Source organism: Mastomys coucha, unplaced genomic scaffold, assembly GCF_008632895.1.
Source record: "Mastomys coucha isolate ucsf_1 unplaced genomic scaffold, UCSF_Mcou_1 pScaffold20, whole genome shotgun sequence".
NCBI classification, from domain to species: Eukaryota; Metazoa; Chordata; class Mammalia; order Rodentia; family Muridae; genus Mastomys; species Mastomys coucha.
The window spans coordinates 136995997-137008623 of NW_022196903.1; the positions used below are offsets into that span (position 1 = coordinate 136995997).

At 41.4% G+C, this 12627-nt stretch overlaps 1 protein-coding gene across 8 annotated transcripts in view; it reads right to left on the reverse strand.

Moving 5' to 3' along the window:
- The window catches only part of C2cd5 (C2 calcium dependent domain containing 5), a 107932-nt gene that overhangs the window by 33055 nt on the left and 62250 nt on the right, over positions 1-12627 (reverse strand). For 7 of the 8 annotated variants that reach the window (XM_031383830.1, XM_031383826.1, XM_031383831.1 and 4 more), the window contains 3 exons: positions 9003-9117; positions 5822-5917; positions 1538-1729 (listed from right to left, as the gene is read on the reverse strand). In XM_031383830.1, coding sequence (XP_031239690.1) covers positions 1538-1729; positions 5822-5917; positions 9003-9117 — 403 coding nt within the window. The remainder of the gene's footprint in view (positions 1-1537; positions 1730-5821; positions 5918-9002; positions 9118-12627) is intronic. The other variant, XM_031383825.1, reaches the window with a different exon arrangement.

Sequence of the window (12627 nt, forward strand, 5' to 3'; positions counted from 1 at the left end):
AAACATATTTCAGAACAAAACTCAATACAACCTTGGAATTAATCTGATGTCTGAAAGAGGACAGTGTCAATCATTCCCAAACAGGACATGGACGGGCGAGGGGTGCTATTGACTACAAAGACATGATCAGGAAGTGGGAGACTGCCAGTACAACTGGAAATGTTATAAGACCTATTGCTTATCACATTAGGGTGTGAAGCAGAGAAGTCGGCAGCTCTGAAGCTCAGGAACAGTTTTTTTTTTTTTTTTTTTTTTTTTTTTTTTTTTTTTTGGTTTTTTCAAGACAGGGTTTCTCTGTGTAGCCTTGGCTGTCCTGGAACTCACTCTGTAGACCAGGCTGGCCTTGAACTCAGAAATCCGCCTGCCTCTGCCTCCCAAGGGCTGGGATTAAAGGCGTACGCCACCACCGCCCAGCCAGGAACAGGTTTTTATACTCTAGATTTAGAAATATGAGACTCACAGGCACAAGCACAGCACATACACCTATGAGTGACACAGTCCAAACCCATGGCTCCATTAAGATGCGTCAACAAAATGAAGGTCATTAACTACATTAAGACTCAGGGTGCTGGAGAGATAGCTCAGCAGTTAAGAGCGCTGGTTGCTCTTCCAGAGGACCCAGGTTCAATTCCCTACATGGCAGGCTGTCTGTAACTTCAATTCCATCAGATTTGACTCTCTCATACAAACATGCAGGCAGGCAAAAATACCAAGGTAGGTTAAAACAAAACAAGCGAGTTGGAAGGCGGTGGCAGCTGCCTTTAACCCCAGTACTCTGGAGGCAGAGGCAAGAGGATCTCCATGAGTTCAAGGCCAGCCTAGTCTACACAACAAGATCCAGGATAGCCAAGACTACACAGAGAAACTTTGTCTTGAAAAAAGCAAAAACAAAAGCAGACTCGGTGTGACACTGAAATCGAAGAAGTCTCAGGAGAAAAGGACAAGAGTGTTACTACTGCTGAGTCTCAAAGTAAGGACAGAAACATCCGAGGGACCAGGAAACCTGTCCGTTGTTGGTGAACTACTGCTGAGTCTCAAAGTAAGGACAAAAACAGCCAAGGGACCAGGAAACCTGTCCGTTGTTGGTGAACTAGACACATAAAGATATTTGCTGCATGTGTCACACTCCAGGATGTTCTAATCCAGTGATGAACAGCCATGGTCTACATGAAGGAAGCACTATTCTTTAAAAGAAAACAAAAAAGCAAAAAAAAAAAAGAAAAAAAAAACCCAAGTTCCAGAATATTTCAGAGGTTTCTAAAGCATCTGATATTCAGCCATACTCCAAACTAGAAAACGAAGTAACTCATCCATGTAATACATATACAACAGAACTGAACTGTCAAAAAAATTCTGAGCACACAGACTTGAGTGTTCTAGAGAGCATTTTAACTCAGCTGTAGATGGGATAAATACAAGATTCAAAGAGAGTTGCCCAGTTGGTTCAGGATCAAACATGTAAGAAACAATGTCCAAATTTATGTCTCTATACCTCATGGTTTTTCAAGGACACCAAATTCAGTTGTCACAAACCTACCTTGCCTGAATAAGACAACCTTTTCCCACAACCACTGCATCTGTTGGCAGATCTATAGTTGTAAAGAGAACATCAGGGACTTTTTGTTTCCTGCAGTTATAGCAATATGTGAGATGAGCTGGAAACGGCATGTTCAGTTCATCGTATGGTATATGGCAGAATCCGCAGCCCACAGGTAAATTCTCTTCAATCCTATATAAATATATTTTAAAAGTAATAATATATTTTAAAATAAAAGCACTCTACTCAGGGTCCAATACCTAGTCACCTCCCAAAAAAGAAAAATAGCAAACAAAAGTCATAGGGCATTTCTAAAATACTTACGTCATTTAAACAGCATATATTACATGCATACATACATCTATCTGTGTATCAATAACACACTTACACCAGAGCAGTGTGCACTGTGACTGGTAAATCACCAGCAGCCATGAAATCAGAGTCATTCCTACTCCTCTAAGGATCGTCTGCCATAACACTGACAGAGGTGACTGCTGACACAAAAATGGGAGGGTGGGTATAATAAAAACAGATGGAGAGACAGCAAAGGTAACATTTTCCTAATGGTTAATAAACACAAACACATACACACAGAAACAAAGAAACAAAACTCAGGTTGTCCACAGGAACCAAATAGTGAGAAGACACCACATGCTTGGGTTGCAAACCTCCCCACTGCCAACCAACTTCACAGTGCTAAGTGACACTCAGGCTTCTGGGGGAAAAGTGTCATCCACCAACAGACCAGGTGAGTAGCAATAGCAAACTGTCACTGTTAAAATAGTTGGTATGACTACTGTCAGCACCATGTGTTTGTGACTGGACTGTAGGCCCAGTCCACAGCAGAGACCTCATACCTAGTGCTGTAAACATGGTTCTTGCCTGGGACGATCCTAGGCCCTATTAGGAAACTACAGCTGTTGCTTGCTAAATAGACATAGCGTCAAGTTGGCTTCTAAACACTTACATTTATATCTGCCTACCTACAGACTAATGCTGCTCTTAGCCATGGTCAGAGAAGTTTCTCCCTGCAGTGGGTGATGGTTAAAGCAGTCTCATGTGTGGTCAAAGTGCAAAGAATAAGTGGCTGGCCATTAATGGGAGCCCTAAATAAATATCTGTACCACCCCTACTCTGGTGGAGAAGTACTGCACAATGAGGGAATACTGCACAATGAGGGCTGGTAAGAATGTTGAGAACACAGGAGGATGGGGAGAAGTGCTGGGAACCATGTCTCCTGTGAATGACACACACCCATGGACACACAAGATCTGCACAAACTAAGGACCACTAATATCCCACTGCACCAGAGAGAAAAGCTCATGGCTAGTCCTTCAGAGGCTCCTGACACACTGAGGGGTCTTGACACACTGAGAGCTCCTGACACAATGAGAGCTCCTGACACACTGAGGGCTCCTGACACACTGAGGGCTACTGACACACTGAGGGCTACTGACACAATGAGGGCTACAGACACACTGAGGGCTACTGACTGCCGAGGGAGGGAAAATAATTCTAACCACTGAGATGTTGTCTGTGCTCCAGCAGGTAACTGCCACCCCATGTTTACAGATGTAACCCTAATTAAATCCAGGATTTTGTCCCCTCAAAAGCCATAAAGCAGAAGGGGGACCTGTTAGAGAGAAGTGTTTCAGTAGGAGCAAGAGGATGAAGAGATGGTAATGGAGGGCAAAGTGACCAAATACACTAAATACATGTGTGATATCACCAAAGAATAAAAAATAAGGGATTGGAAGAAAGTTGTAACAAAAGGTTAAAAAGAATAAAATCGTAAGTTAGAAGAGCGTATACACTGAAATTCCTTCCTTCTAATAACATCATTCCTGACGGGTCAGAAGAGCTACTTCATATGACTTGCATATGACAAATAAACCACAGTGAGCACCAGCAAGCACCCATTCACTGCAAGCTGTTACATGGTTCTACAATGTGAATCCACACTAGGTACCTAGTCTACACAGCCTCTTCTGTAAAACTGGAGTAGCTATTTAGCAATGTCCGTCTAGTGGTGTTTTGTTGGTTTTGTTTTTAAAGATTAAGAAAACCACAACTAAATCTACCCACCTTGCAAATGTAATGTCTACCTGACAGAGGCAAATGCAAGCCCACTTAACCGTCCCTGGCCTGGAGCACCACAGCAGTGGTGAGCCACTGCAAACTGCCCTCCTGCTGGATCCCATCCATGTGAACTCACAAGGGTGGAACCACTGTTAACTAAGCGCTCTGCAGACTGGAGTGTCTACAGCAACACCATGAAGTACAAAAATCAGAGCAGACAATTTATCAAGGCCTGTGAAACACAAGAAGGCCATGAACAACTTTCTCTGAATACTGAGATTAAGGGAATCATTCTTCTTTCTACTCTTCTATATTCTCCAAATTATTTCTAGTAAGCATTAAGAATTCCATGGGAGTAAGGGGATCTGGCCAAGTAGTCAGCAGATGAAGGTGGTTGCCAGCAAGTGTGATCATCGGTTTGATCCCTGGAACCCACATGGTGGAAGGAAAGAGATAACTCCTAAAAGCTGTCCTCTAAGTACCATCCACATGTAGTGGCAAGTGTGCAACTACAACCTTACACACACACACACAATTAACAGATGCTTTACAATATTATATTGGAAATTACTGTACCCATCTAAGCCACAAGACAAATACCCAGGCAGCTTTGAAAAAGTGACTAAAATAGGATTCTAAGGGGATGCAGGTCAGTGGCAAAACACTTGCCCAACTTAAATAGATTCTTAAATTCAACCACCAGTAATCTTCTACCTTACACAAGAATGCAGTCAGATTGAGGCATCCCTCAGGTGTAGCTGACTACAGCCTACCCAGCAAGCATAGATTCTAGTTCACCCTCAGCTAGAGCTACACTATGCACTGGGCAAACCACTCAATTGAGTCCTATTTCTAGAATAAGGAATGGCCATATCCACTTGAATATTCTCAGAAGAATAAAACAACAAGGTCCTCCTCGCCAACACTAGAATAGCATTCTATATCATATCCTCTTGCAAAATTACACTTAACTGGAATATAGAGAATTTTTATACTTCCTTAATTTATATAATTTGGATATTTTTATCATAGTAGGTACTAGTTAATAATTCTAATATATTTAAATATACTCATTTACAGATACATTGAATAGCTCCATCTGTTTATAAAAAATATTTTACATTTATAAAAGCTAGTAGTTTAAGCTGGGCAGTGGTGGCACATGCCTTCAATCCTAGCACTTGGGAGACAGAGACAGGCAGATTTCTGAGTTGGAGGCCAGCCTGGTCTACAGAGTGAGTTCCGGGACAGCCAGGGCTACAGGTTAAAGCCAATAATGAAGTAAAGTAAAGTAGGCTGAGTTTACATAACACTTTCATTTTCCAGTTCACATGCATTAAAATCATTTTTCATGAAACCTTTAAGCAGTTTAGCACAATACAGTAAATGCTGATTATTTTGTGAAAGAGGAATTTATGAGAATACATTCTGTTGTGGGAATGAGACAAAGAGAACCCAGACTGTCCTATATATTAGATAATATTCCACACTATCCCCTAAACCTAGGGTGGGAAATATAAGCTAAATGCACATCAAATGCAAAGGCAAGAGCTGCTGCAAATTAAGACTTGAAAAAGATAAATTAACAACAACAACAACAAAAAAAAAAACCAGCCAGGCCGTGGTGGCGCACACCTTTAATCCCAGTACTTGGGAGGCAGAGGCAGGCAGATTTCTGAGTTTGAGGCCAGCTTGGTCTACAGAGTGAGTTCCAGGACAGCCAAGGCTATACAGAGAAACCCTGCCTTGAAAAAATGAAAAAAAAAACAAAAAACAAAAAACAAAAAAACTCGGCCAATGTACATTAAATAAAAACAAATTGTAATTTAAAAAAAGAAAAGAAAAATATGTGTGCCTAAGATAAAGGGTCAAAGCTGGTATACAGGAGCAAACTGTATTGGTTAAAGACATGAGGTAGAATGTGAGAGTAAAGAAATTAGATCCATTTCATGACAATTTATGACACTTACAAAAGGGAGAGGTATACCTGAAATGCTCCTGCTAATAGTCATGCATGGGACTTCATGCTGTAGGTCAGAATCCCGCAGAGAAGTCAGCACAGGCCAGCTAAGAGGAAGCAGGCATGTACCTGGTAATGCTGGGACAGTAGTCCAATCTCACCAATCCTACAGAAAACTACCTGACTCTGAGATTTTAAAAAGCCAGTCTCTCCCTCCTCAGTTTAGAAAAGCAAACCATGACAACCTTTGTTCCAAACAGCCTTCCACAGTGCCTTCCTGCAGAAACCGAGGGTTCAGGACAGCTGCAGTGCCAGACGCTGATAAAATACAGACTTCTTCACTAGAAAAACAAAATAACAGCAACAACAACAACAAAAAAAAAAAAAAAAAAAAAAAAAAAAAAAAAAAACAAGTTAGTATTCCCAACAACAAACCTTCGGAAAACACTAAATATCCAGAATGATAAACTGAGTCTAAGTCAGACTGTCCCGTGTGTTCGTTAGTATGCAAATACTATCTCCTAAAGCTAGACAGTAGACACAAGCTAAGTGGGCATCAAGTGCAGAGGTAAGGGCTGCTGCAAATTAGGACTTGGAAGAGATAACTTAACAGTAACAGCTTCCTGAAGTGTTACACAGTTCAAACTATAAATGTAGTAACAAGCCTCCAAACTATTGCTCTAAATATCTACAGAGCTTTATTAAATTATTCTAAAGGCACAACTGTGTAAGGAGTCCGCAGTGCTATAGCATGGTCTGAGTTAGAATTACAGACATTAACATAGGACCCAAAATAGATTGGACAAAACTTAAAATGTATCGTTCGTGTGTGTGTGTGTGTGTGTGTGTGTGTGTGTGTGTGTGTGTAATAGGAAGCTTATTTTAAAAGGTACTCTTTTACATTTTTCATTTCAAATTGCCTGTCTTGAAAGCAACACTAATTAGGCAATTGATGCAGCACTGAGCCTCACCATAGCAACTGAGACAAGTACAGATGAGGAGAAAGAATGGAGGACAAAGGAGTAACTGGACAGAAGCCAGAGAGCAAGCCAAGATCAGCCATGTGACATCTGAGCACAGGGTGTCAGGCTCCAGGCCGACGGGCTGGAGCCTGAGGAAGAAGCAGATTCGGTGCACCAGTGTGCTTTAAACTCTGTCAGTGACACTAGGAGGGACAGGTTGGAACAGAAGAACATTAGTGAAGATTTCCATGCAAACGTGTTTTGCGAGCAGTAGCTTCCGGCACTTGAATCCAGACTACAGTGAATTCGATGACTCAGAGCCTTGTGCCAGGGATCCAGCTTTAAATTCACCAGCTCTGTCCCTCCAGCACTCTCCACACGTGCACACGCTCTCCAGCTTCTTCACATGCCTCTTCTCTGCACTGCTGTCATTCATGACGTAACTCAAGCAGCAGTCCATCACTAACTTCTGAATGACAGTTCACTCATACTCCATTTCCACTAACATTCCCATCCTACTCCAGACTGCTGGTCCTCTAGGCTCCTGAAGCATCCCAGAATATCTTAACAATAAAACTTACTATAGATGTCATAGTTCTCCAACACATGTAAATTTCATGGCAAGAATCATATCTTAAGCATCAAAGCCTTCAGACATAAAAGCATAGAGCACTGACCCCACTCACAAGGCAGGACTACCTACAGGGAATAAGGCAGAGCAGTTGTTGGGAAAGTGGTGCTTAACAAGACAGGCAAGGTCACTGTGGCGGCTGGAGACAGATGGTTCCTCAGCTAGAGCACTTTTTGCTTTTGCAGAGGAGCCAGCTTTGATTCTCAGGACCCTCTTGGTGGCTCATAACTATCCATAATCCCAGTTCCAGGCCACCCAACAGGCACACATGTGCTATACACGGATGCATGAAGCTAAAACATGCCTATACATAAATTACAAAAAAAAGAAACCTAAAACAAAACAAAACAGAAATCTATTTACTCTACAGTACTAGATTGGTTCAAATGTGTAAGACATAGTCTGGAACAATAAAAAGCACCAGAGAGTAACTAGCCCAGCTCAGTAATGCTAACAGTCACTGTATGTTGATGACCTTTCTCAGACAGCAATGAGCAGGAATCAGGCAGTAAGCACTGCGCAATGTACAGTGGAGAGGTGAGACAGCACGGGAGCTAATGGCTTCTGCATTACAGCAACCATCAGCTTGCGAGAAAGGAATGGGGACAGGGCTCCAGGAAGATAAAATAATAAAAACCAAAGACAAATATATGGGGCTAGAGAGATGGCTCAGCAGTGAAGAGCACTGACTGCTCTTCCAAAGGTCCTGAGTTCAATTCCCAGCTCCCACATGGCAGTTCCCAACTGTTTATAACTCCAGTTCCAGGAGATCCAACCCTGCACAGACATAGAAGCATGCAAATCACCAATGCACATAAAATAAATCATAATTTTAAAAAAGAGAAAAATATATCTGCCTAAAGTAATAGGGTCAAAACTGGTATAAGGGAGCAAACTATGCTAGTGGGAAAACATTAGGTTATATGTAATCAAAAAGTAAAATTTCATAGTTTCAAATTTTTTATATGAGTTCAATGATCTACAAGTCTAAAACATACTCAAAAGTTATGTGGCAATAGAGGGCTTAATAACAAAAAGGCCTGATCCCAGAGGCTACGAGAAAGAAAGCAAACGAGGAGCCGTGGCAGAAGGATGACTGAGGATGGGAAAGCCTTGCAAAGAACACATGGGAGAGATGGTTCAGATAAAAGGTAGAAGGGAGGAACCAAAACTATGGAAGGCTCTCCCTACCTCAGCTACCAGGGAGGAATATTTTTGTTAGCAAAAGAAGTAGTCCTATCCCATCTTAAGAATGTAGTAAGTACAGTGGCTGTGTGGCTGTGCGTGCATGTGTGTGTGCGTGCGTACGTGCCTGCTTCCTTCCTCCCTCCCTTTTTCTTCTTTTTTTTTTATTACACGGTCTATGCAGCTCTTGGCTGGCAGGGAATTCACTGTGTTTACTAGGGTGGCCCTGAATTCAGAGAAAGCTCTGCCTCCCAAGTATTGGGATTAAGGATGATTGAGGACAAACATTAGAGATACTTGGTAATTCATTTACAGAACACCAAGCACTCCATCCAAATGTCCCACTGGAAGGAGTCCCCAGACTCAACAACTGAAGTGCTATAAGCCAATGGGGATGCTGATTATTATACGCTCATATGACTCCTCAAAGCTGTAACACAGTTTGTACAGATCATCATTTTAACAGATAAACTGAAGCTCTCAGCTTACAGAAACCAAGTGGGCAGAAGGTAAACTTGATCTGATTTGCTCAACCCCTCCTCTGGCTTCGCACTGCGCCTCTCTTCTTGGATTTGTATGGTACTTCTGCTAGCTCATACAATAAGCCAAACCACAATGTCAAGTCAAAAAATCCAAGTTGTCATTTACCAGATGCTAGTTGACTCGCTGTAGCCCACTACAGCATGGCAGCCTAAGGCCTTAGCATGGGACTTTATCTCTTGTCTGATTTCTGCCCACCATGCATCTCGAGTTTCTGGTTCATCTGAAAAATAAAGTTTAAGTCAGTTGACTACTCAACAGCATGTTCCACATTAGCAGGAAATGTCTGCAGTAAGCTTGACTCTGGGAGCTGAAGTGCTGCCCCACATTTTATACTTCCTGTTTTATTAGAGTGTGGTTTCATACAAGAATCAAGGCTAAGTACTGAAACTGTACTGCTAGGACAGACCACTCTGCTCTGCTTGCTTTGCCACGTCAAGGGAAGTGCACAGATTAGTATAACCAACGGCTTATGTTTTAGTCGCTATAACTTAAAATGGAAACCTCAGCTTCCCAGATTCCAATCTTGCTTATTTGTTTGACTAATTTGGGGGACAGGATTTCCTAGAGCTGAGTCTGTGTCTCCTCAGACACAGACATGACAGTGACCTGATCCTTCTGCCTCCAGCTGTAGCGCGAGGTGTGCCATCACACTCTGCTCAGATTCTAAACAGAGAGGACATATATGTCTCAGCTCACTGAGTGAATACGTTATGTAGCCGATCCATAAATTTAATTTAAATTCTGATTTTGTATTGTCACCTATCTTTATAATCTACTACATTCTGAGTTCTTCTCAAGGCAAGGATCAATCAATATTTACAAATGGTATTAAAACCTTTATTTGTCATTCTTTAATAAAGATATAAGTTCTAGGGCAGAATAACAGGGTATAAAAGGACTAGTCAATCTAAAATGAGGAAAAAATGGGAGGGGCAGAAAAAGAAAAAAAATACATTTAAAGGGTTAACACAAATAATTTGGTTAATATAGAAGGGCAAATTTCAGACACAAAATTATAAACTCCATACACAGCCTATAACTTCAAAAGGTGGCTTATGGGCATGGTGACCCACGCCTGAAGTCCTGGGTACGTGGAAAACTGGCCCATGAGTTTTTAAACATAGCCATCAACAAACTTGGGTTCCTGTCTCACCATAACAAAGACTGTCTAGGGACTAGAGAAGAGCTAAGTGGCACAGCCAGCATGAAGAGGCACTGGGCTCATCCCATGTTTGGTAATAAAAATGCTCAGGACTGCAGACCTCTATCAATCGCATCAAGAGAAACTCTAGCATCTTTGTAGGGGCAGTATGAATGGAGGAGTGGTCACGCACACCTTAACCACCTGTACTTAGCTAGTGAACAACCACCGCAAGCCAGATTAAGGCAAAGAAGTTAGAACCAAGGTTGGTCTGTTACTTGCTTCTTTTTGTGGTCAGTGCAGTTTGGGAGGGCTCTGCATGCTTACCTCTAGAGTCAATGCTAAGCTCTTACTGTACATTTTCCACACAAAAGGCACTACCACAGAAAAGCAAGCAAATAGCACTTCCTATTTTCACACAGCAGTTATATCAGATTCTCTGCACAGTTTTTCCAAAGTAAATGAGGTAGAAGTATACTCACTAGTAAAGGAGTGAAGAGAGAAAGTAAAGAAACATTAAGAAGCTTGTTAGAGCTCACATTCCTGTGAGGGGTGTCTCCTCGGCAAGGAGGAGGTGACAAGGGGGAAAAGGAGGTGAGTGTCAGCCAGCTCTTGAGTAAGTCTGGGATTGGAGAAAGACCTACCCTACAACATTTTCCTTCAGAGGAAAAGAAAGAAGCACAGGCTGGAGGAAACTGAGGAAAGATGAAGGCACAAGATAAGGTAAAGAAGAAAGAACAGAAAAGGCTGCATTCCATACTATGAACACTCGAGTGGCCATTTGCATGGGCAGCCCACTCCAAGCCTGTTCTTGCACTCCTGGCTGAAAGGCCTACATTAAGAGTACAACATACTTCAGGGCCCACAGCCACTTCTGCTAATAAGACAGGCGTGCCGTTTTTGCTATTTTCTTTGTTTGAGATAGCGTTTTGCCATACTAGCCTCAAGCTTACTATGTAGATCAGGCTGCTGGAACTTGCAGCCATCCTCCTGTCTCAGCCTCCCCAGTGCTAATATTACAAGTGTGAGCTACAATGCCTGGCTGGACATGCATGCTTGTATGTCAATTTAAGCATTCATGTAAATGCATCTTTCCCCAAAAGGAATTATAGCAGAGAACAAACTATTGCTTATGTAGTAACCTTGTCTATCAAATTACAGTTCTGAAAAAATAAGTACCACAAACAGAAATAACTTTCAGTCTACAAAATAATTGTTTTACTGAAAAACTGTATCAAATAAGTCTAACTTTTCTTAAGGTCATTAATGAATTTGCTATTTACTTTTTGAACTATTTCCTGAGGCAATCATTGTATGCCATGTTAAAAGTTTTCTCACAGTAGACTCACCTTACCTGTACCACAAGTAACATGTGGTAGATTCCCTGTTTTTAAAAATGGGTTTTATCGGCAGCAATCCACAACACCATTTAAAAAAATAATGAAGAAATGGAGGGAGCTACTTATTTTAAGCTTGGGATGTATTGATTTAGAAATGGCGAGCATACTCAAATGGAGAAATGTCATTCCCTTGAGGTATGTGTAACCACACAGAATACAGTTACTCCACATCAGACTTACCTTGATAGAACATAAAACAGCAGATAGTTAAACCAAAGCCATGAAAGAATATGTGGCTGATTAAACCTTAGCGAGAGTGAGAGCAAGAGCGAGCTGACTGAGCACAGGTGCAGCATTCATACCCCTCAGGCAAGCTCACAAGCAGCCTTCATTTGACACAGCCACACAAGTGCATGAGATGCCAGTATTGTACTTAGCAAGGTGTTGACGAGTGTACGAAGCTAGTTACATGACATGGGCACCAAGGAAGCAGATGGCACGTGTCCACACTCTGGAAATGTTCAATTTGGTTTTGGCTAAAGCAAAAGCTAAGGAACAAAGGGTTTGCAAAGCAGATTTGGCAGACAGGAGCTAGGAACAGTGATGTTTTGGCGCATGCTCGGATCATATGACAGCACAGACTGAAAACTATGGCAGCTCACTGAAATGGTCACAGAAAGGAATGGCCCTAGACTCTAGGTGAGAGCAAGGCAAGCGTACAGGAGGAGCACTTCATCACTAGTCACTCTGGCAACCATGGCCACTACACTGTAAGCAAGAGCAAGGGATGAAAGTTATTTAATTACAGAAAAATTCAGACTAATCAGTTTATTTAGTATTAAGAAACATTCTATTTATTTTCAAAGCTACACTACAATCATGCCAAAGATGAGCCACAGACTCAAACAGTACTTATAATTAGTATTATCTTATTATCAATAAAAAACCAGCTATAAGACATTATTTAAACCTTGTATATAGAATCTTTTAAAGTTTCAAGCCATCTAACTACATTTTAATAGGAAATACATTACTGAACCTATTTATTTTATTTAAGGTGCCGAAGCATAAATCTGAAGTTCTATCATACTTTTACAAAAAGCAAAACAGAGATTAGCTAAAAAATGTATTGCAGTTATTCATGTAGTACATGGTTACTATTAGTCATTTTAGGAAAATACAGCTGAGATGTGTAAAATGATTAACAAGCACTCCAAAGGTGGTAAGAAAATCATTTCCACATTAAATA